The 25,319-nt window shown below is 40.6% G+C and overlaps 1 protein-coding gene across 1 annotated transcript in view; it reads left to right on the forward strand.

The window, feature by feature from the left end:
- Positions 1–14,960: 14,960 nt before the first annotated feature.
- bcam (basal cell adhesion molecule (Lutheran blood group)) overlaps positions 14,961–25,319 on the forward strand; it is an 89,498-nt gene continuing 79,139 nt past the window's right edge. The window contains exons 1-2 of the mRNA XM_084725865.1: positions 14,961–15,066; positions 15,169–15,237. Of these exons, the coding sequence (XP_084581991.1) occupies positions 14,961–15,066; positions 15,169–15,237 (175 nt within the window). The remainder of the gene's footprint in view (positions 15,067–15,168; positions 15,238–25,319) is intronic.

A 25,319-nucleotide genomic window follows, 5' to 3' on the forward strand; every position in this document is an offset into this window, starting at 1 on the left:
TTCTATTTTTGATCCATGGAATTTTTATACTTGTGAAACTGTCCTCAAGCCTCAGCGTTTCAAATTCTGTCTTATAAAGAACATATTTCTCTTTTGTGCAGTTTGATATGAAATATGGCTTCTTACATCTTAACAGTGTACAGTAGAAGAAGGTGTGAACTTGATATGATGTTATAATGATAATGTTAAAATTCTTCTTTGTTCATTGGCTGTTGGAAAACCAAAACCACCTCTTCATTTGTTATATTTCCAGTAGATGAGATGCTTCACAGCGGGCAGAACCGGTTTGTGCTTCCGATTAATGTTTGGTGTGTGTAAACATTTGTTATCAGATCATTTTGTTTATCAGTCAGCTGTTATGGTTTTAATTTTTTCTCTCTTATCTTATTTTTCTTCTTTTTAAATAGTTTTATTTCTCACAACTTATTATTTTACTGGCTGATTGCTGCTGCTTAATTTATTTTGTATCCCAATCGTTTTAAATTCCAGTATTTTTATGCATCTGTTCTTGTGGCTGCAACTTTTGTGGCTCACTCTCTGTGCAGCACATTGTGCATCCGCCTGGAGTAAAATGTGCTATATAAATCAAATCTTGCTTTGCTTAGTGTCCGTAAACTGTTAGTTCTAATTAGAATTTCCATCAGCTTGAAGAAATCCTGTCCATGTGTATTAAGCTCAGGTATTTAGTTCTGTCCTTGTCAATATAATCTGTAAAACTGAAGTCTTAAAGTCGTTTTATACAAACCAGGAGTCGAACCCACACAGCAAACACTTTGTGGAGCCCACATACGGTGTGTTGATGCTGTGCGGCGTGGGTCAGCCCTCGTGTGCAAGAGTGTGTTTATAGAAATTAGTCTGAGGCCAAAAGGTGGATGTTGTTTTAGTAGCGAGCTGCGCCGCTGCCCTCTGCATTACAAGTCTGCAAGTGAGAAAACTCCCCCGCTACAAGAAGCCTGGTTTACACACTTATCTGTCCCCGAGGGTGTGTAAAAGCTGAATGATGGACAGAGTTTGTGTGTGTGTGTGTTTGTGTGGAGAATGAAGTTCGACCTCGCTGACTTCCCGGATAGTTTGAGGGTTTTATATACATCTGTCTACTGTATGCGTGTTGCTGTTCCTCTGTGTGCTGTCAGCTCTAATCCCTCATGCTGTGTTTGGCCTGAGAGCAGGTGGTGTAAACACGCAGCGTGCCGCTCAGCCTGCCTGGCACCACAGGGCACTGTAGCGCTGCCCCACAGCAGGTGTGTGTGTGTGTGTGTGTAGGCAAAACACTCACCATGTGTCAGTGACTTTGGGGTCTCTGTGAGCTTTGTGTGTCTCCTTAGATCGTGGGTCTGAATCCCCTCCACCTGTCACAGAGGGTGGGGTGCAAAGGGAGGATGACAGGGTGCAGAACAGATGCTGTCTACAAAGCCAGCCGAACTGACTGAATTGCACAGTGTGTCTTCTGTGTGTGTGTGTGTGTGCGTAGGCCATATTATTTCTGCGTTGGACCCGTTCTTGTGTGCACGCACATTCAGATCAGAGCTTTCAAGTCATTCATACTTTGATGCTGCGGCCCTGCGCTTTCTTCAGCACAGAACAAAAGAGTGACGAAGGGAGACAGCCAGACACCACTGTGACACCGACTAGCTGTGGAGATAGTTGACACAGTGACAGACCGAGATAGGAGGAAGTGTGTGTTTGTAGCCCTGTTCTTCATCATCTCTCTATCTCTCTCGCAGTCTCCCCCCTATCTGCCTGTCTGCCTGCGGGAGGGACGAAATATCTCCAAAGAAATGCCAAGCGGAGGTGTCACAAACTGACCAAGCAATGGATGAACTTAACTAACAAAAAGCAGCTTCAGCTCACTCACTTACCAGGCCCAGTTCCTCAGGCTACATTCACACATCGTCTTTTACAACCCGCAAACTACTACTACTTTTCAGCTAAATGCGCCATTTTGAATCAAAGTATGTCGTTCATGTGAATCATGTAGGTCTGAAGAGTTTCTTTTTCTTTTGGGGGGAATGAACACACAATGAGACGAGACCCACTGGTGTTCTGGTTTAATAAGTGACCATGTTAACTGGTGAGTCAGCAAATAAGTTGTAGTACTAGTGACAGTGTTAGTGACCCATCAGATTCTGTGACCTACAGTGATAGGAAAAAATACTCAAATCCTTTACTTGAGTAAAACCATTAATACCACAATGTAAAAACATTAATTACAAGTAAATATCCTGTGTTTTAAGTCCCACATGATGAGTAAAAGTACTAAGTTAAGTAAAAGGCTCTAATTTTACAGCAGTACCACACACTTTTTACTTTACTTCTACTTAAGTATCTCATCTAACTCAATATTTTCTCCTCTGTGAGGTACAAGTAATAGTAGTAAAGTAGTGAAAATCTGATCTGTATCTGATGTGTTCAAGTCCCAAATAAGAATCGAAAAGATCAAATTCCAGACCAGATTTGGGCCACTTGTTCCTCCAGTAGGAACATAGTCTACCTGTTCTCCTCAGCTACAGCCCTGTCTGGTCTTTTTCCTGAGTCAGACTGCAGAAATGCATGTTTTCAAGGTTTAGTGCATGCATGAGGAGATGGCTGAGATCCTCTTTAGCATGCTCCATTTACAATGATTTGTTGAGCTAACCTTGCGCTCTGTGGTCTTTTGCAGAGTTTCATGCCATTTTGAATTTACCGTTAACACATGCACTCGACTGGAAAAGAGTTCACATCCGTCTTGTGGAAGTGAAAAGCTGAAGAAAGAAAGATTCTAGACTGAGATATTTCCAAATTGTTAAAGATCCATCAAATCAAACGAAATGTATGCATTCAATAATTAAAAACAAAATGATCAGCCATCGCTATCATTCTACATGAAGTAATGTCTGCAGCCTTTGCATAAGTTTAAACTTAAAAAAAATATGAGGTAGTGATGTATTTAAGTACAGTTTTCAATAACTTTTATTTTACTTGAGTATTAATGCTTTCTACTTCTCTACTCTACTCTACTAAATTTCAGAGGGAAATATTGCATTTTTTACTGTATTACATTAATTTGAAACGTACCTAAAATTGGGTACTTTTACTTTTGAAGCCTCTCACGCTGCCCTCAAACTTAAATCTTACATTCCCCATGGAGATTTTGATGTTTTATTATCTGATTGTTTTTGTAATTCTTGCAAGTTGTTTTTAGTAATGAATTCCTTGTTATTGCATAGTTGTGGTGTTCTGTTTGTTCATTGTGTTTTTGCTCTCAGGCCTCTTTTGAAAAATAGATGTTAATCTTAATTAGACTGCCTGGCAAAATGCAGACTAAATAAATAAAACTAGAAGTACACTTTGCTGATAATACCTCTGGACATTTACATAAGTAACACTTTAAATTCATGACTTTTACTTGTATTTGTGTCTTTATGATATTTCTACTTTTACTAAAAGGATATACTTGTGCCATACACTAGTTAAGGCTTGAATATTTGCACATCATAGCAGTGAGATGTCCTTTCATTCTTTTACTTCCACAGATATGACAAACACACTAGTCATGACTGACCCAGATAAATTGCATTTTTCATGCATTTTTCATGGTGGTGTCAGCCAGTCAGTCCACCACTTTTGTCCAGAGTGAAATATCCACCGCTGAGCCCCGGACTTTTCCTCTCGTGAGTCAAATATCTCAGCAGCTGTTGGACGGATCGCTGTGAAATTTACAACAGATATTCAAGGTCCCCAGAGGACACGTTGTAATAACTGTGATGGGTTTCAGACTTTTCCTCTAGAGCCACGAGCATGTCAAAGTTTTCACTTGTTAAATATTTCAACATTATTTTATGGATGGACGGTAGAGTATCCATTGTGCTTCGTCAGTCTATCCTGCTGACTTTGGTGATTCTCCGACTCTCCCTCAAGAGTGACCATGAGGGTGAATTTTAAGTTCTGTGCTGAAATATCTTGACAAATATTGGATGTTTCTCTGTGAAATATAGTACAGACAGTCATAGTTCCCAGAGGATGGTTTGTCTGACTCCGCTTCCAAAAAAGTTGTGACGCTGTGTGAAACATAAATGCAGATTTGATGCCTGTGACATGTTCCAAAAAAGTTGAAACGTAAGCGTTTGTTAACTGAGGATATTAATTGTTGTGAAGTTTTGTAAGTGAAACTCTCTCCTATGCTTGCTTGATGTATGACTTTAGGGGCTCAACAGTCTGGGGTTTCCATTGTCATATTTTGGCTTCATAATGCACCACACAGTTTCAGTGGGAGACGAGTCTGGACTGCAGGGAGGCCAGTCCAGTAGCCAGTCTTTTACTATGAAGCCAGGCTGTTGCAACACTTGCAGAATGTGTCTTTGCATTGTCTTGCTGAGATAAGCAGGGACGTGTCTGAAAAAGAGGCTGTCTGGATCCAAAATCTGTATCTACCTTTCAGCGTACCCCCCCGTACCCTCACAGATGCAGGATTTAAAACTTTGTGCTGGTAACAGTCTGGATATAAACATCAGCCTAATTAGTATGCTGATGTGAACATTTACCTCAAGTATAGATTTACAAAAATGGCTGTATGCTCGTTCTGTCATTCAGCACACTCAAGTTTTTTTAGACTTAAGAGAAGCTTCAGTTTAACAAGGAAACTTTCTGACTTCTCACCCTCATCCCTCATTCTGTTTCCACTGGATCCATGCTGCTTTCCCCTCCTCCCCCCTCCAATCTAAACAATCACTCAGACTCTCACTTCATCGCTCTAATGATCTTTCTCTTTCAACCTTTCTATTGTGAGCCTGTGTTCCCCCTCTTCCTGCTATCTTCTTCCTCCTATTACCCTTCATCCTTTATCCCTTAGTACCATTACTACCCTATTACCCCTTCCCCCAGCCTTACCATTCCTCACCAGGACTAAAAGCCCTCAGCCACTTGCTTTGCCTTTGTGCCTCTGCTAGAAAGGTCCTGTTCTGTCGACAAATCCCCGAACCGCTTTAAATCCTATCAAACATGGAATCAAATGAAACCTTCAGTTATTTTGAAAACTTAATTGGAGCTTTTTTTAAGATAATCAAAGGATGCAGACAAATCCTCGTCATCAATTTGATGCTAATTCATTTCATAGTTGTAGCTTTGTCAGTGTGTCTCAGTGGGTCACTGTTTAATAGCTAACAGGACATTTTCTTTAAAAGGGTAAAGATTAAGAAGGTGTGAGTAATCGGCTGACAAATTTGCTAAAAATGTTGGATCTGGTTCAAATGATAAATTAGTTTTATTACCACTCAGGTCTTATTTTTGTAGTTTTGGCCATAATTTCTCTCGGCTGTGATATAATTACTACCAAAGTAACTGCTGAGTTCTGACAACTTGACAGTAGTGTCATCCAGCTGAGCAGAAAACAGCCAAACGATCAAACTGTTTAGAAATAAGACGACGGTGTTGGAAGGTAAATACAATACTGTAATGCAGTACTGTTGTTTTTTGCTAGTGCTTTTCTGTAGCAGTGGCTCCCAAACCTTTTCTGGCTTTTTCTGCCATTACCGACGCCACCTTAGAATTATTATCAGTCATTAACATTAATTGTAGAAGCGACTGATTCATTAAAGATGGATTTGAGTGCAATAAAGGTTCCCTGTATGGGAACCGCTGTTCTGTAGTATAGTTTCAGTTTTCTTTAAGATGCATAGGATAGTGTAATGTTATTGTAACTGAGCATCCTGGGTTCACCTGACTAATATATATATAGTAAATGATTAATGGAACAAAAAGTCTAAACTTCTCAATCTAAAGTCACTCAAAGCATCAGTATCTGATGATGAGAATGAGACTCAACAACAAACTATCTTTCTTCAGAGTCACTAACTGAGGAGTCAGCAGGCAGAAAAAAAACTGAGCAATTTTTTTTATTTTTCAAATAAACTGAAGGTGAGTTTTTTGAGCATATAGTCATACATTTGCACAAAAAACATATTAGGCTGATGTGTCAAGATATATGCGAGAGTAGCTGCCGACAAAACGGACACTTGTCACGCACACACATGACCGAACGAATGATCTCCTCCAGGCTTTCAGCTGGTGGAGATAATTAAATGTAATAATTTGGCCCAGAGGATATGATGTCCACGATTTCCAGAAAAAACAGTTTGAAAGGTGGACTCTTCAGACCACAGCACTTTTTTTCCACTTTCCGTTGGTCCATCTCAGATGAGCTCGAGCTCAAAAGAGAGATAATGATTAAATATTACCTTCCATTGTTGCTACTTTTACAAAAGGATATGATTATTTCTTCCACTATTCAACAGTTTACCCAGATTATCTAAATCTAAATCGCTACACATGACAACTGCACAACTTTGACAAGTGCAGTGGGTCAAAATGTGCCAGAAAGCTAGTCTTTAAACTGTTTGAGCTCTAAAATAGATAGTTTTTCTTTTTATGTTTTAGCTAAACTCAGGGTTCTTTGACTACATGCAGCCTGTGTGTGTAGCTTCAGTGTCTTTCAGAATTGAATTCTGGAGAGTAACTGGATGAAGCTGTAGAGCTGCACAGATTCAGCACCGTGTCGCCGCCGCATTGTACAAAATTGGCTGTGGTTACTGTACATGTGCCTGTTTGCTGGGCTTTCATTCATGACGCCCAGCGCAGGTATGTTGTGTTTGTGTGCGTGCGAGTGTGTTTGCGGTGCGGGGTCGCAGAGGGTAGGCAACTCATTTCCAGGCTGCTGCTGTTCTGTTCGGTGCTATGCTTGTCTCTTACACACGGTGACCTCCTTGGCTCAGTCTGATGTCCTCTCCCCTCCCCCCTGAACAAAATCCAACATGCCCATTTTTCCTCTCAACCTCTCTGCTGTCTTGTTTCTTATCACGTTTTCCTTCTCGTCTCTTCTCCTTCGTCCTCGTTTTCCTTTCCATGTTTGCAACCTATTTCTGTATTTATTCTGTACACTTGTTATTCTTCGTCCTTTCACTCACCTGGGGTTTTTTCCTTGCTGCCAGCATGTCTCTGCACTTTCTGTTTTTCATCATCATTGCCACTCATTCCAAGTACACAATTATGTGTCCTTGGACTCAGAAAGCCCTCAGTCTGTCAACGAGCTTTTGTTTGTGTATCTTACCTCCCTGAAGAGATGTAGATAAACTTGCCTATCCTTCACTGTTGTCAATGGGCTACTGTCTTCCTTGTGTGCGTGTCTGTGTGTGCGTGAGTGAGGAGAGACCGGGAAGTGTATGTGAGAAAGAAAACCCCAGACACTGCCTGTGTAAATGTGTGTGCGAAAACAGTGTGACAGAGAGGTGAGGGTGTGTTAGCAGAAATCTTATTAACTGCTAAACTGCTTTCAGAGCTTCCTGCTCTCTTTACCCACAGTTCTCCGTCAAAACAACCTCTTTGCTCTGCCTCGTCCCTGCTGCAAATGGTGTTTCTCGGTCGCACTTTATTTTACAGTATGCTAATAAGACATAACAAGCTGTACTTTGTCTTAGATTTGACAAATACTATAAATATGTCTTCATTAGACTGTATTCGTACCCTAATGAGACACCATGCACCAAACAGTACAAAGGACAAGCCATGGTTTGTATCACATTATAAAGTGCTGCTGTTATGAGCCACTAATTGCCATCTAACAATGTCTAATAAGAGTCTAACAGTGAGAAATAATGGACTTCAGTTTACAGTACAGTTCTGTTGCAATATGTCCCTAATTGCTCTCTAATAAAGTCTAATAAGGGTCCAACAGTAGGAAGTAATACCTTTAGTTTACAGTTCTGTTTTGTCTGTTGTAATTACCCTCTAATAAAGTCTAATAAAGGTCTAACAGTGGGGAAATAATACACTTTAGTTTACAGGGCAGTTCTGTTGTAATGTCACCCAAATTACCCACAAAGAATGTCTAATAAGGGTCTAACAGAGGGAAATAATACTTTAATTTACAGTACGGTTTGTCTGTTGTAATTACCCTCTAATAAAAGACTAACAGTGCAGAATAATACACTTAAGTTTACAGTTCAGTTCTGTTGTAATGTCACCCAAATTACCCTCTAATAAGGATGTAACAGTAGGATTCAATACTTTGGTTTACAGTTCTGTTTTGTCTGTTGTAATTACCTTCTAATAAAAGTCTAATAGTGGGTAATAATACACTTTAGTTTACAGTACTGGCAGAACATATTTCTAGTTTTTGTCCAATTTATACAAAGTACGACTCGTTAGTGTACTGTAAAATAAAGTGCGACAGTTTTCTTCTATCCAGAACATTTCACACACAAAATCAATATCATTATATCAATTTCACAAAATGACACCAGATACAGTATTTTGAAATTGCGCTGGTTTGTGAGCCGTGATTAGTGACCATTTGGGACCTGTTGGATTCGTGACTTCAGGGCGTGAGAGAAGCTGAGACCAAACGCTGTGTTTGACCGCTGACAACGGTCACAGAAATCCTACTGTTCCTCCGTGGAAATCCAAGCACACCACAGGGACCCATCCTCTGAGAGAGCATTTAATTTGACTAGCGGGTCCTGCTGTGGCAGAGGTTTGGTAGCACATTAGGGCTAACATTATGCACTAGCCTCCGGGCCTGCCAAATACGGGCAAGCAGCAAAGCACAGGGTCACGCCTCTGTGGGTGCTGATAGAGAAATTGTTCTCCTGGTTTCTCTCTGTCTCATTTTCTCTTCTCATTATTTCATTTTTTTTTTGTTTTCATTTTCCATTATACAGTTTTTCCCACCCACTCTCTCTCTCCCCCTCTTTCTCCCATCTGGTTGCTCCAGCTGAGGTCAATACTCACCACTCTGCTGCAGCACCAGGACACAGGAATCTCATGAATAGCGATGTGCCAAACTGGAAGCCACCCCCTGACATTTGGAAAGTGTGTGTAAAACTGAATTTCAATATTTTGATTGTAATGTAAAGAGGCTCCGTCCTGTGACGGTTTATTTCAATCAGTTTCAATAAAATCAAGAGCTTTATTCAAATGGGATCATTTCTCATTTTTACCCTCCGGTCATTTTGTAATACTTTTCAGCTTGTTTTTCCTTCTGTGATAATTTTTCTCCAGAGTTGGGACCAAATCGTTTGTTTAGTCTCAAGTAACTCTCAAGTCTTTGTGCTTATGTGCCAAGTCAAGACGTAACAAGTCCCTTCTTACAAGTCAAGACTGAGGAGTTCCAAGGAGTTTTGTGTCCTAAGCAAGTCATAGTGCACTCTTCACCAAAACCAGAGCTTTATGGGGCTTTTCCGTCGACACTTTTGCTGTGCCAAATCAAACCGTGCAGCACTGATTTGTATTTCCATTGCCACGCATAATGCGCAGAGCTGAGACTCAACTCATGCATGTGCAGGAGAGTGGAGAGCAGTCTCTGTGTGTTCAGCTCTCAGTACTTTTGTAGCCTCTATCTGAATCTCTGTGGTTTGAAATTTAGTTTATCTCCTGCATTGCTGTTTGTGCTTTCAGGTATCTGCTTTATTTTACTTTCATGTTCGCTTTGAAATGGATAAGAGTCATGTTAAGTTACAGCTGATGAAAACCTGTATGAAAAAGTCACAGAAGTAACAGACCAAGGCCAATTTTACCCCTTTTGCGTTGAGAACAAAAGCCAGATTAGTCAGTGTAAACAGGGCCGAAGTCTCAAGTCTTTGAACACAAGTGCCAGGTTAAGTCCCAAGTCCTAAACTTTGAATTTTGAGACCTAAACGAGTCATAATCTGCTGTCCACCAAATATGATCAATGTTAACACCAGAGCCATGACTGTACAACTTCAAATGCCAAATGTAGTTGGAAATTGTAGCATCTCTCTCTGTAATTTTTGACCCACAGGTTTTGCATACTGCAATTTGATTTGTTGTTGAGAGCTCCATAGTTTTTGTAAGCAGCTGAAAATATCTCTGGTATCATTTTGTCCATCAGGAGCTCAGTGATGTAATCTTAGCTCTTAATAGTTCTCTCCTGCAACTCGATTGGATGGCATCAGATTAGTTCAAACTAAGTGGATCAGGAAATAAACTGATTTGTGATTCCTAACCCTTTTAATCTTATGGGTTGTGTTACGCCCCTTCCACCGTCTTGGAGGCTGTCCCGGTCAACCTCAGCAGACAACTGGCTGATGTGGTCGGGTCTCGTGTGTCAACTTGTCACATTCCTTTAGCCAGTTTTTTTTCAAGCATTTTCAAGTCAAGTTATAAGTCACTGGTGTCAAGTCTTTTTTGACTCCACACTTTTTTTTTTGTCCAGTACAGTTCACTTTCCTAAACATCAGTACAAACCAGCAATTGCGCTTTAACTTCCAACATCATCCAGACAAACTTTGAGTGCTTATCAGAAGTGTGTTCTTTGTGCTTCTTGTAACACAGTGTATAATGTTAGACACACAGTCAATCATCTCTTTCAGCCGCTGCCTGTCTGCTGTTCCAAAGCAGCTGCTGAGGTTCAAGGTCTGACCACCTAAAAGGTCGTCCTGAGTTCATTCACGTGAATCTTGTCTGGTCCATTAGAGCTTGCATGTATCTGTGGGCACCTTTGTGTCTGAGTGAGAACACTTGGTGTCTTTGAGACGGTCTTGATCTACTTTCACACCATTTTTCATCCCTTCCAGTGGAGATTATTCCACAAGGTCTCTCTATCTTCCACGTTCGCCCAAAATGATTTCACCGACCTCTCTCTTCCTCATTTCTTCCCTACATTTACTTCTCACTTTGTTGCTGTCTTACTCTGCTTCCTACATTTTCCCTCTTTCTTCCGCCCACCCACCCATGTTCCTTTTTCTCTCTCTCTACTCAGCTGGTGGGCCAGCCAGGAGGCAGTGCATACGTTTGAGGAGCGTAATCTGCTCTTTCTCCCCCTTCCCATTTCCATTTCAATCCTCTGTTCACAGCTGGAACCAGGACGCTCTGCATGCAGATGAGCAAGAGTTGACTTTTTCTAGAACGCACATTCAGACAAGAGATGGGCAGGGGAAGGGGAGGACGAAGAGGAGGAGGAGGATGGAGAGAGGGGGGTACTGGCAGGAGAATGAAGATTATGTGAGGAAGCAAAGCAACAGTTGCTGACAAAGGGGGAATGATTCATTTCAACTTCATTGCCATTCATTGTTAGGCCTATACAATTGCACAGAAGAAAATGAAATGTGTTTTGCGGGTCACAACACCTGCCAAACAAGACAAAATTACAAGAGAGCGCAGTCCATCAATCAAACAGCAGGTCATAGCACGATCAAAGTAAAACAAAGTAGTAGAAAACAAAGCAGTGTGTTGCTGCAACAAAAGTAAGACGGAATTGACCCTTGGCTAAGCCCCTCCTGCGAACAGCAACTATACAATCATAGGTTAACTAGGGCGCTGCAGGCTGTCAGGCTTTGCATTTCTCGTCATTGTTGAAGCTGTGTGCATGGGGCTCCAACACCACTTCCTAACTGAAAGCAATGCGAGCAAGCGAGCGAACAGCTAATTGCTTCAGTTTTTCTCAGTGAGGATGTGCTAACCTGCTCCGTGTGTCTGCGAACAGTTGCAGTAATTTGTGTGTTTTTTTGAGAAAACGCTCGCCTTGGCTTTTAGTGAAGTTCCGTTCACTTTCCTCACTTCCAGCATATTTTATGTGGTCAAAATCAACGCTGACGTCCTTGATGTTTCTGTTTCCCCTCATCATAGCAGTCCATAGGGAGGACGAAAGATTAATTAAGGTGGTTGTGAAAAGACACCCTTTACATGATATGGTCAACTGTGTGTGTGAGGTAAAGGTATCACTGATCATTTCAGCAATATGGACTCAGAATTTATCGGCAGGTTTTTTGAGGTACACATAACACAAATCTGCATAAAAATGTCTTAACAACACGAAGCTGAAGGACAGTTTTGATGTTGCTCTCTTTGTGAACCTCCTCTTTTCGTGCTTAAAAAAATATTTCAATGTGACCTTGTGTGAATTGAAAATCTACTTGTAAATTAGATTAAAATCAGAGGAACAGAAAATGTAAAAAAGCATGGATGCCTTGTGTTCTCTGCCATTCAAAGTGCTTGAATGCTGGAAACCTTCAACATGTTTTCTTTTGAATAATCAATGCTGTACAGAATTACACAAAGCAGATTCACTCCCCGAACAACCGCGTCAATAAAACAAAAAACAAAGATTCAGTTTCATAGACTTCCTGCTCGTGTGCCTTATGACACATTCATGATCAGAGACTATCTCTGTTCATCCCTGCCCGCGGTCAAGTGCTTCGTCATCCTCCCTCAGATCCTGACAGTGATGACAAATGACCACGAAGTCACCAGTGAACACGTGACACAACGGCCAGGCCCATGTTGATGACATCACCACTCTGTTTAGCGGTAGAAGCTGAGTCACGTTGGGCTGATGATGGCCAGTGAATACAGAGGATTGTTCTGGACTTTGAGCAGTCATATGATCTCCCAGCAGCATCCATTATGAGGGATGCAGATGAAACACACTCACGAACATACACACTAATTGATGTTATTGTTGAGGGACAGGAGCCCCTAATGCACCCTGCTCGAGTGCTGTGTAGCCGGCCACTCGAGTTTCAGTCGAATCCCATTTATGGCAAAAACCATCTGCTGCCAATTGATTAAAAAAACAGATATCGATTTGAACGGGCAGGCTCAGCGGCAAGAGTGAGTCACTCATGAGGAGGCAATGGGGTGTGACAAAATGTGCTGACCACTTAATGTGGCTATTTAATCTTTAATGCCATTGTCATTGTCCACTCCTTGAGCACAAAGTGTTTTCAAATGTCTTTCTCTTCAAATCACAGATGATAAACGGCATGCTGCCTGTCTGTGAGAGTTAATCAGAGGGAAATTAATGTTAATCAAAGTTGTGTTGCACTTTTTGCAGTATGCTAATAACACATAACAAGTTTGTTTTTTATGTGATGTAATTATATATTCTTTATTAGGCAATAAACAACACAGCTATATTATTACATTACATAACACCAAACAACACACTAATAAAACATACCAAGCTGTACTTTGTATCTATTTAGACAAAAACCTAGAAATTATATGGTCTTTATTAGACAGTTTTAGACCCTTTATTTGACTTATTGGACCTCACTGCTGTAAACTGTAGTACATATTTCCCAATGTTTTACTTCTCAGAGGATGATTAGGGAACATTATGACGGAACTGTACCATAAACTAAACTGAATTATTCTTCGTTTTTAGACCTTTATTAGAGGATGATTACTGACACACTGTGACAGAACTATACTGTAAACTAAATTGTATTGTTTCTCAGTGTTAGACACTTATTAGACTTTATTCAAGGGTAATTAGGGATGCATTATGACAGAAGTGAACTGTAAACTAAAGTGAAGTCACATGTCTGTGACTTTTGACACACTGTCTTTGGGAGATCCCAAACAATTTGCAGAGTATTCAGGGCTGACACCTACTACTTTGATCAAATCACATTATCTGCCCACAGTTTTACAATATATAAATATAATTTTGGCCTTTACATATTACACATTTCTCTTTGTTAGTACAAAGTACATCTTGATATGTCTTATCAGTGTACTGTTGGATGTTCACTCTTAGAAATAAAGGTGCAAACCAGAACTATATAGGGTTCTTCAGCTTGTCCCCATAGGGCAACCCTTTTGATTCTTGGTTGAACCTTTTATAAAGCGTCCACCCTGGACCCTTTGTAAAGGTTCCTCCTACAACCCAACAAAAAGGGTGATATCTAGAACCATCTATGTAAGGTTCCATCCAGAGCCCAGAGACTGCCTAAACCAGAACAGTCTCTCAGATTTCTATCCAGAACCTTTCCACCTTAGAATGAGGATTACAGAAGGTTATATCAAGACCTCTTATTACGCTTTCATCTAGAACCCACCTGGAGCTTCTGCCGAGAACCTGTTTATATACCAAGTCGTCTGACACACCGGATGCTCACTGCAGATATAAGTCCTGCTACTGCCTGGCAGCAGTATTGCACCGTCCCCTATCTCGTCCCTGAGAAACAAGAACAACCTCCCAGCTGAAAAACAGCAAATTAGCACCGGGGATGCTAATGGTACGAACAGAAACAGCTGTTACCTGTTTTGCAGTGATGTAGTCATTTTAATACCAGTGCTCACCTCCTGATGTGCAAATGTTCCACTAAAATAAGTTCCCCTCGACATTGTTTTGCAGTAGCACCGTTGCCGCACCCCGTGTTTATAGCACCACCCAAGAAGTTTGTGATTGGTTTAAAGAAATGTAAACAAGGCAGGATGTTTTTTCTGCTATACCAGAATGTGTATGCGTGGAGTGTGGTTCCATTTTTTGTCTAATTGGCTTGTTACGTCTTAGTAGTGTACTGTATAATAAAGTGTGGCCCAAACTTCTTCTACTCCCTCGACACATGGCTTGCTCCTCTTGCTCTGCCACAGCAGCATGATGATAAACAGCCTTGTCTCTCATTGGCAGCCCACTGCAGAGATGCAATAAATCTGGTCATCCCAAGCAGTCTGCCTATCCCAGCAGGACAAGCTAGACAAACTACAGGACCGGCCAGAGGGGGCCCACCGGCTCGCAAGTGCTCAGGTTTGCAGAAACCTTCTCTTTCGGCTGTTCTCCATCCCCCTTTTCCTCTCTCCATCTCATGCCCCGGGTCAATCTGCTGCAGTCTGAAACAAATCAGCCTTTCCCTCTCATTCCCGTCCCTTTCTTTTGATCCTGGGTTCGCGCACGCTCTCCCTACTGTCTTTCATTCCCTCTGTACTCTTAAAACATCTGAGCAACCTCTGACAGCCACCTACCGCTGTCTTTCTTCTCGATCTCCCTTGTTGTTTTGACCCCTCCATCCCTCATTTTCCCTTCCTCCTCTATCCCCCACTCTCTGCCTCCTAATGCCCTCCTGTGGAGCCACAGAAGCTTGTATTGATGGCAACACTTGGCCGTGGTGCGTGAGCGTGTGTCACGGTCCCCCAGCTCCCACTGCACAGTCATTGTGGCTGTAATGCCATAATTACCCCCCATTATGGGCAAGAGAGGGGGACAGAGAGGTAGTTTAGAAGAGACGGAGGCAAGGAGGGAGGGGAGTGGACGTGAGGAGAGATGGATGAGGGTGAAGATGGAGTTGGATGGTGAGGGAGAAGATGCTGGAGTGAGGAAAAGATGTTTGAGGATTAGTATGCTGGTAAATAGATCACTCGGATTGGTGCATTCTTGTTTGTGTGTGTGAGAAGGAGACAGCCTGCGACCGTGCGTCTCAGGGGACGGCCTGCTCTTGGCCTCTGTCGTGGGGGGCCACATCAGTAGAGATGTAATGGTTCAGGCTTCATTGGACACACACAGATGGGTCCGTCACTTAGGCTACAGCAGACGGCACACACAGGTGGAAAAACAGATCAGGCAGCAGCACTATTGAGGCATGGAAACAAATATAATCAGAGCTCAGACACTCAGATAATGAGCTGTTGCCTTCAGTGTGATTGAAAATCTCTGCAAATGTCAGTTCTGGATTCAAAAGCTTTAATAAACCACCTACCTACAAGCTAAAAAGTACAAAATAATTTTTATCTGGCTGCCTTAGTTAAAGGAGAAATATAATATATTTACTCTCCTAAATCATAAAATGACCATGATATGTTATCAGAGATTAAGGTTTTCATGCAATTTCCATTCCGGCGCAGAATATTTTTGTTTGCCCATTTCACGTTTATTCACTTCACATGGAGCTAAAATAAATACTGAATGTTCGCAGAGTGAGTTAATGGGCTCTCATGTCAGCGACCACAGCCTGGATCCGAGCACACTTCACCCCAAAGTCCAGTTCGTTTGATTAGTGTAGTTACTACATTCAAACAGGCAGGATGTCAGACACAGAAACACTGTGGGGAATGCAGTCAGTTTTCAAAATAAAAGACCCTGTGCAGACCAATTCTAAAAAACAAGACAAAAAAGCACAAAAAACAAGAAGAGAGCATCAAATCATCAAAATCTGAGCAAGTCAACATAAACAGCCAGACAAAACGCTGCCGTGTGGAGGATGGATCAAAACTGTGGTGCAGACGTTTCTTGCCCAGTGAAATCAACAGGTGTACAGGTGTAGGACTCATCATCAAAAGAGAGTATGTTGGGTTCGTCACGCATTCCTCTTGCTTCAGTGTCTGTGCAACCTGCAGGCGACTTGCTTGTGCTTCAGGTCTGGGAAGGAGGAGCAACTGTCTCATATCTCCTTATATCTTAAATTCATACTGTCTGTGGCTCCAGTTCACTATTTGGACTGCAGTACCCATTTCCGAACACTAGGCTCATACATAATTCACTTTTAAACTCATCTTATCTGATTTCACTAATTTAGAATTTCAGCATCAATGTTTTAAGAAGATAAAAAACTTGGATCTGTAATAAAAAGGAAAATATTCTTTTTAATATATATATATATACATATATATATATATATATATTTAAAATATTTCTCTTAAATAATTTCAACTCTATGTTGTATTTCTGTCAGAGCAGGTGTTCTCTAATGTTGAACATCTCATAATATGACAATATGTCCAAGTGGTTAGTGGTTACACAAGCATATGTGTCTATATTTGAGAGTGTACACAAGAAAAGGGCCTTTAAATAACTGGATAACTTCGCTTTAGGTCACGTCAGGAAACCCACCAGGATAGCGTAAACATGCAAATAAGAATGTGCTCACACACATAACTACACCATTTAAGTTTGACAGAGGTGGTAACACTTTCATATTCCTATCGTAACCCTGGGGCAGACACAGAGAAAAATGCAATTGCCTGCAATTCATTCACTGGTGAAGGATGATTAATATTCTATAAAATGGTTTATGTATTCATATTCAAAGCCTGCGGCTTTGAGCGCAGAGACGACACCGGCGTTGAGTTGGTGTAGGCATGATAAAGTCCACACAGCCCAGCAGGCATGGAGGATTGTGGGTGAGGATTGTGAGTGTGTGTGTGTGTGTATGTGTGTGTTTGTAAGCAACAGAAAGTGCAGAGCAGAGCCGCTGGAGACTTTGAAGGCAAAGAGCTGATTCCTAATTAATTTTCCTCTGAAAGCTACATTTACATGCAGTACAGAAAAAAGATGTGTGAGGAAAAGCCAACTGTGGTTCAAGAGTATGAAAGAGTAAGCTGCATGAAAAGAGTAACAATATAAAAATATATTCATTTAGAGTTTTGCAGGAAAGTCGTCTTTATACGGTCCTGCTCTTGAAACTCATTAAACTGTTCACCCTGTTCCTTTTTACAGCCTGGTTTAATATTAATATTTTCAAGTAGATAAGCACCATTTGTAATTTTATATCAGATCGTGACTGCAAAGATACACTGTAAGAATTAGAGAACTCCATAATAAGAAGATCAGATTTAATTTCTTTACCTGATACGGCGTGAAATGAGGTAATAATGAGCACAGGGTTAAGATTCATTTTAAAAAATCCATTAAAGTTAAAATTCATGCTCATGCCTCTTAATGTCAGTTATTGCAGGTATTCACTTTTCTCTTTTAAATGTCTTTAAAGGAAAAATCTTCCCTACAAATTGAGTTTTGTGTTGAGTTCATTCAGTGATTTTGACATGAAGTTAGTGTTTCATCTGTTTTCATTAGGCACAACTGATATTTATGAAGTCAGGTGGCAGCATGCCGTAGTTTGTCTTGACATTTACACACTACTTTTTGACATAGCCAGTTTTCTCAACACTGTTTTAAAGCATCATTTATTAAAAATGTTGTGGATAAATAGCCTGTACCAAGAAATGTGAACTAGGATAGGAAAACAAAGAGTCATGATCGGTGAACTTGACTCATGAACTCTTGTGAAATCTCTGTTACTCTGATGTTAAAGCATGCAGCATCGAAACAACAAGACAGTTTATCTCAACATCTTAAGATGCAGTTGCTTTCTCATGTTCTGCTAACATTTTTAAAGTTATTCCTTCACTTGTCTCTGTTTTATCTTTTTTTAGTGCAGTGATATTGGATATTGTCTGGGCTGACTGACATGCACTGATGCTTTCTGTGTGTCGTTGTTGAAGTGACATGGTGTTGTAGCTGTGGATGTGATGATGATGATTGTTGCCCTTGAGTTGCCTAAAAGTTCGTACGTCCTTTTTTCTGAGTCCTTAATGCCGCCACCATTTTTCAACACAAAGTGATGCCCTTGATTCAAATCCGTCATCATGCAATGATAACTGTAACCGAACTTTTAAGGGAACATCCCAAAATCAAAAAACACGTATTTTTCCTCTGGCTATCTGTATCTATCCATCTAGCTTGTTTTGGTGGTGTGTTGGAGATATCAGCTGCAGAGATGTGTCTGCCTTGTCACCAGTATATTGGAACTACATGGCATTCGGCTTGTGGTGCTTAAAGCCCCAAAAGTACATTTTACCTATTACTACTCATGGACAAGAGGTTACAGCTCATATACATCCTGTGTTGTAACAAGCATGAGCCTCTTGTCCATGAGTAGATGCACGCCTCCTTCTGCACAGTGATACGGTCCCAAAGTCTGAGGATTCTCTTGAGCAGGAGTTCTCAAAGTTTTGATGATTTAGTGACCCGGCATGTGATTGAAAGTCCCACAGGAAAACTCATGAACTAGTCGTAGGATTTGGGATGATTGGTCTCATAATGGCATTTAAATTAAATTCTGTGAGCGCCGAATCCTCCATCCTGTCGGCAGATAAGGCACTTTATGTGTCACTCGAGGTTTGACAAAGTGAAAGATTATCCATTTTTCCTGAAATCTCATTTTATACTCAACCATATCCTTTTTTTCCCCCCATGGTGGCTTTTCAATCTCATTTTGACATTAAACTGCCGAGTTGTCGGCTGAAATACAGCTCTAGCGTTGATGACAGAACGCAACTCCCTAGACATTCACAAGGTGCTATTAGTTGTCATGCAACCAGTAGCTTTCTAAAACAATTCATTCCTAACCTGACAAAAGCTTTTAGGGGGGCACAGTTTGATGCAGTAGCTGAGTTGTGCACTATTGAAAGTCTTCAAATGGCCCGTGAATGATTAAAATATAATGCATGCATTTCTTTTCACAGTCGCGGACCAGACAAAATGTTTCAGAAGGATGTCACCGGTCCACAGGCTACACTTTGAGAACTCCTGATCCCGAGTAGTAGTCATGTTTTCTGCAAAGAAACATCACTTTTGGTTTTGGCGCTTTTAGCATGACAAGACGACTTCCTTTATATTGAAGAGAAGTCTCTCCAAAACTGTGCGACTCGCACCAAAATCAGCTAGATGGATACCACACTAAAGGTAAGAGGACAAATATGTAATTTCGATTTTAGGGTGCACTGTCCCTTTAAAGTTGATCTATTTACTGTTACGGATTACCTACCTGAAAAACGGTAGCGCAAACTGATTTTCATAGTGCATAAAAATGGAATGGAAAGCGTTCGACACTGATGTAAGAAAAACAGTCATTTGTAGAAATAAATCATGCACAACACTGGGTTAGTCTTTGAAGAAAAGCAAGACAAATTTCAGTGGATTATAACGGTTTTCCTCTTGGGCCTCACAGTACAAATAATACTGAACAAATTGGAATAGAACAAACAGAATTATAAAGCGCATTATTTGTGCTGTGCTGAAAATTATATTCTGGGAGGCTTTGGGAACATCTCTATGACATTGAATTAGTGAGTGACTTGAGGGGATCAGGCATTTTTGGTAGGAGATATTAGGCTACATAAGTTTTATTTGAATAAAGGGCTTACAGCTGTGAATCAGAAAATGTCCCCATATCCCAGTTTAATCACCACAGCTTTTTGTCCTAGTGCTGCAGGAGTGGTTTCATTATTCACTGTCTCCAGAGCAGCTCTAGGATTTTACTGTAGATTACATTTCAATCAGGACAAACTTCATCTTGAGTGAACAAATATTTCATTGACGTGGCAATAAGGAGAACGACAATTAGACCCATCATTAAATCATCATATTTTAAAGGGATAGTTCTAATTATTTGAATTGTGGTTGTATTGGGTACTTATCGATAGTCAGTGTATTGGCAACAGCAGATTGGGGTCAGCATGGTCCCAGTTTGAAGAAGCTAAACGATGTACTGCAGTAGACCGGGTCACCTGCAAAACATATTTTAGCTTCTTAAAAGAAAGGCCCATCTAAAAGAATTAAAATCAGATTGAGTGTATCCTATATTTAGAATATTTTCAGGTCAGACATCTTTTTCTGATGAGAAACCACTGTCAAATATTGCTCTCACTCTCTTAATCTGACTCCACTGGCAAAATCAATACTTTTGCCTCTCGGACGACGGGAGTTGCTGATCTACTGCTGCCTTGATCTTATTTTGTTTGTGTGCCTGTGGAAAAAACCCAATGAGTTCCGAAGATCATTTGTATTATTCTGTTTATTGAGGAAAATATCTGTGAGAATATTTCCTCTCTTCACATTTTGTGAGTTCATTTTGTTTGTTTTGTTGCAGCTTGCACACATTTCCCAGCTTTCAGTTTATTGGGTTTAACCATAGTTATCTTCTCTTTCTTTTTTTTTCTTTTTTTTTTTATTAAAAAAATCAGTAAAAGAGAAGAAAGATACATACAGTACATAGTGATTGGGAAGTTTAAAAAAAAAATGGCTATATCATTATGTAATATGGATTGAGAATGAGTTTTCTCCATAACTAATGTTGTATTCTTCTGATGACTCCAGTATTTTTTTTGCTATCTTGTAAGAAATATGATTTTTTCACTTTAGATTTTCATCTGTAAGAATTCCAAGAAATTTAAAGACTGTAACCATTGCTAAAATATTATTAGAAATATGTACATTAGGGAATGTTTTACTGGTCTGTACATCTCTGGACGGTAAAGTCAAGCGTGACCTTTTATTTGTATTGGTTGATAATTTGTTTGCCTTAAACCGGGTGTCAATTTTGTTTAATTCCATTCGTGTCTGACTTGAATTTTTGTCTAATTGTAACCAGTTAGGAAAATACTGGAGTCGTTTTTTTTAACGATTCTGCACTGAAATGAAAGCTGACAGCAGCAACAATACAATATGATTGGTTAATGAAGATGGTAAAATCTGGTTAATATAACTGAAAGAGGGAATGCCCATAGTCGCATGATTAAGAAGAGAGAGAGAGAGTAGGAAATATGAATGAATGTAGCATAAAGAAATCCTCCTGATTGATGCCACACTTCATTATTACTGCAATCCGTCTTGCTCCTTTTCAGTTTGGAGGAGACTAGCTCAAACCCACAAATTAAAACTGTGGGACGCCACAAAAAGACTTGATGTACAGTATATTCTCTTGGCTGGAATTCCCCTGCCTAAAAACTGAAGTGGATGAATGACAGTTATTTCCCGAGGATGAGTATGAACTGGGTTGACTGTGACCCGGATCTCGTAAACTGCGCTGCCAGCGGCTGACCACGCAGATGACCTTTATGATGCAGTCAGTGACCCGCTCTATAGGCACAGAGGCGGGCATGTGACACCCATATTGTTCAGCGCCATTTCCTGTATCTTGGCCCCGTCTGCAGTGAGCATGACAGATTTCCCTCCCACAGAGTTACTGTCAGAGTGGGTGGTATTGTGCCTGGCACCCAGTCAGGGAGAATCCACTGTGATAGACAAAAACACACATTAGAAGACATGGTCCCTCTGAAACTCTTCAGGGGACATAAACAAGGAGCAGCAGCTCATTTGATCCTGTTATAACCAACACTTCCAGTGCACACTGCCTGGAGAGGACAAAGTTTTATACTAACTACTCTCTACTTGCACTATGTAGTGTGACGAGGGTTCAGGAGTAATACAATACATTTAAGAGAATACAGTATTTAAAATACAAAATATGACTGTATTCCATTACAGATGCAGTTTAAATAGGTGGTGTAGAGAGGAGACGCACAGCCAGGACACTGTCCAGAAGTTGTTTTTGACATGGAAGTATAAAGAGCATTTTACCCTCACTTAAGGTCAAGACGGTTGCTACATTTCGGTCCAATACAAGCTCTGCTTTTCATCAACAAAGCTCATCAAAAGACTTCATGTCTAATTTGAAGAAGCACCTTCAGGTAACTTAAAGGGATAGTTTGCCCAAAAATGAAAATTCAGTCATTATCTAGTCATCCGCATGCCAGTTGAAGGTCGGGTTTAGTTTTTTATTCCACAAAACACTGCTGGAGTTTCACAGGAGAACTGCGCTGCAAAATCTCCCAAACAATGGAAGTGAATGGTGACCAGTTTTCAAACATATAAATGCAGCAGAATAAAAACATAAAATGCCTCCGTACTGCTCGTCTGGTGTAATCCAAGTCTCCTTAAGCCCTGACATGCCAAGTTGACCAAAAAAAAAGCTGTTTACATCATGTTTTTAGCCTGAATCTTCACTGTTGATCCTTAGCTTGGAGCCACATTCACATTGTCTGAACTGGGTGCGTGTGGTGTGACGGTGTACAAACGGTATGTCGAGACTTTAGGAGACTTGGATTATGTCAGATGAGCAGTATGGAGGCATTTTATGGTTTCTTTCCAGTTCTTTTCTATGTTTGAAAAGTGGTCACCATTCACTTACATTGTGTAGGAGATTCTGCAGCGCTGTTTTTCTGTGAAACTCCAGCAGTGGCTCATGTTTCCACAGCTCTGAAGATGACAACACTGTAAGCTAATGATTGTCACTAATGGTTATTAAGAGACTGAGGTGATTATCAAAATGCAATACTGTTAACAATATGTACCAAGCTGCCTGTGACAAGTGATGTAACTCACTTAAGGATGAAAGATCACCACGTTTGGAACCAAAACTAATGTTACTGTAGCGTTGACAGGAAGTAAAGAGATGTGCAGCTCATAAAGCAGATACGTCACACTACATTGTGCAAAGTAGAGAACTGATGTCACTGAGTGATTCTGTATTACATCTCATGCAAGTGCAACTGATGATGCAGAGAACAGAAAATTATGCTAGGATGAATCATAATCATTAGCTCATTTCAGTGACTCTATGTGTAGTAAATTGATCATCAAAGCCAGTTGGCAGTTAATGTCAGCTATCAACATATCTTACAGTAGTGTTGAATTCCCAGAAAATGGCTAAATCACTGCACAAACCCTGCACCCTGACTCACGCTTTACTTTATGTATCAATGCCTGGAAAACAGCTGCGTGATCGTCTGCAGCTCGGCCAGGAGGAACGAGGCCAAGAAAGAGCAGGAGACAGGATGAGAGCTGGAGGTGGAGTGGAAAGGAGGGGTGGGGGTAATAGAGATATACGGCGAGATTAGAGTGGACAGAGATGGAGGGTGCGTATAGAAAGAGAGACTAAAAAGAGTGAAACAAAGGGGTAGATCAAAGCATCATGGGGGGAAGTGATGGATGCAGCTTGAGTGCATCTTTCATTCATTCTTCCCTGCAACGCCGGGGCCAGACATGAGAATTCATACAAGATTACAGCTACCTTCACTTTCTGTCTCTCCCACTCTTTTTTCTCTCTCTGCCAATACTTTGCTATTATTCCCCGGGGCTATATGTTACCCATCCCCTGACTTTGGAATTAAAGTGCTCCCCTCCTCCTCCTCTACTTCTAATCTGTTCTCTTCATTATTCTTTCATTACACATCTCCGCTCCCTTTGTAGTGCCTCCATGTCTCTGTTTCTCTTTATCCCCTTGCTTTAGGCTGACGTGTCAAATATTCTCCCTGTCAGGTAGCCTAATTTTTGACATGGGGTGGGGGTGGTAAATCACAGAAAACAAGGGACTATAAAGTGGGCTGTCTGATTTATATTTTGCAAGGTGTGACAATTTGCCTATAAGGACCTGCAACGAGTGTCATATAACTGCATAATTTTATTTCTCTTGAAGTGTAAAAATGCTGACAAGTCTCAGTGCTAGCAGATAGGTTTTGCTTGCATGTTATCACCTTTTATATAATTTTTGCAGCCATGGAGTTGTTTGACATACCATGAAAGGTTGATATAAAAAACTAGAATTACCATCTTACAGTTGCATGCCTTTGCCAACGAGTCAAATTGCAGTTTACTTTCATGTCTGTCCAGACTCATATATGTGGTGAAGATTCTTAAGGCATTTAATTGAAGATATTAAGTGTATATTAGCCAAATGGAAGTCTATATCACTGTAATGACATACGTGTTTCCAGTGTGTTATTTCCAAAGAGGAGCATGCTGCCTTCACTTGGAGACAATTGTTACAGGAGGAGTTCAGATGACTGATAAAGAGCCAAACACAGTGAAGTTAACCTTTGACTTTTTGAATATAAAATGTCATCACTTAATCATTTTATCCTATTAAGCATTTGTATGAATTGTGTTTTGTGATGTCACAATGACCTTGACCTTTGACAACCGAATTCCAATCAGTTTATCCTTGAGTTCAAGTGGACATTTTGTACGACACGAAAGGAAATTCCCTCAAGGCACTCATGAGATTTTGCGTTCTCCAGAACGGGACAAACATGAGGTCACAGTGACCTTGAACTTTGACCATCTAATCAGTTCATCCATGGGTCCAAATGGACGTTTGTGCCAGATGTAATGAAATTCCTTCAAGGCGTTCCAGAGATATCTTGCTCACAACAATGGGGCGGACATGAGGTCACAGTAACTTTGAACTTTGACCTTTGTCTACCAAAATCTAAGAGGCATTTGTGCCAAGATTAAAGAAATTCCATGAAGGCATTCTTGAGATATCGGGAATACAGTGAACGGACAAACAACCTGAAAACATATTGTGGCTCTGTGTGTCTGTTTCTCAGTCTGTTGGTCAGTTTACTTCTCGTCCTCCGTTTGCATGACTGAAGTGTCTCAACAACTACTAGATAGATTGACATGATATGTTGGACAGACATTTACAGTTCCCAAAGGATCAGTCCTATTGACTTTAGTGAACCCTGTGCCTTTCCCTCTTACAGCACCAGCAGATCAAAGTTTTCAATTATCTAATCAAATAACTCTGAATATCTTCTGAAGGGCTTGGCACAAACATTTTGTTTTTGTACAGATATTCCCAGACAATGTATTGTAATGACTTTGTGATCCCCTGACGTCTTCCTCTAGCACTACTGAGAGGTTAGGTTTTGTGGCTGTCTCAACAGCTATTAAATGTATTGCCGTGAAATTTGGTACAGACAGTAATTTCTCCCTCAGGATGAATTGTAGCTTAAAGTGGAACTACACAGATTTTACACATCAAAGTCTGTTTACAGGTTTTGAAGCCCTTTGTGGCTCCAGAGGAAGTCATCGTATACGTTTGAAAATGAAAAACAATCCGAGCATATGTGGTGGGAAACAAGCTAATCAGACCTCTGTGACCCACTCGTCATCTCTGCTTGAGGTTAGCAGCTCCAGGCTTCTT

The sequence above is a fragment of the Lutjanus erythropterus genome, chromosome 9 (genome assembly GCF_056507025.1).
Source record: "Lutjanus erythropterus isolate fLutEry1 chromosome 9, fLutEry1.hap2, whole genome shotgun sequence".
Lineage (NCBI taxonomy): Eukaryota > Metazoa > Chordata > Actinopteri > Lutjaniformes > Lutjanidae > Lutjanus > Lutjanus erythropterus.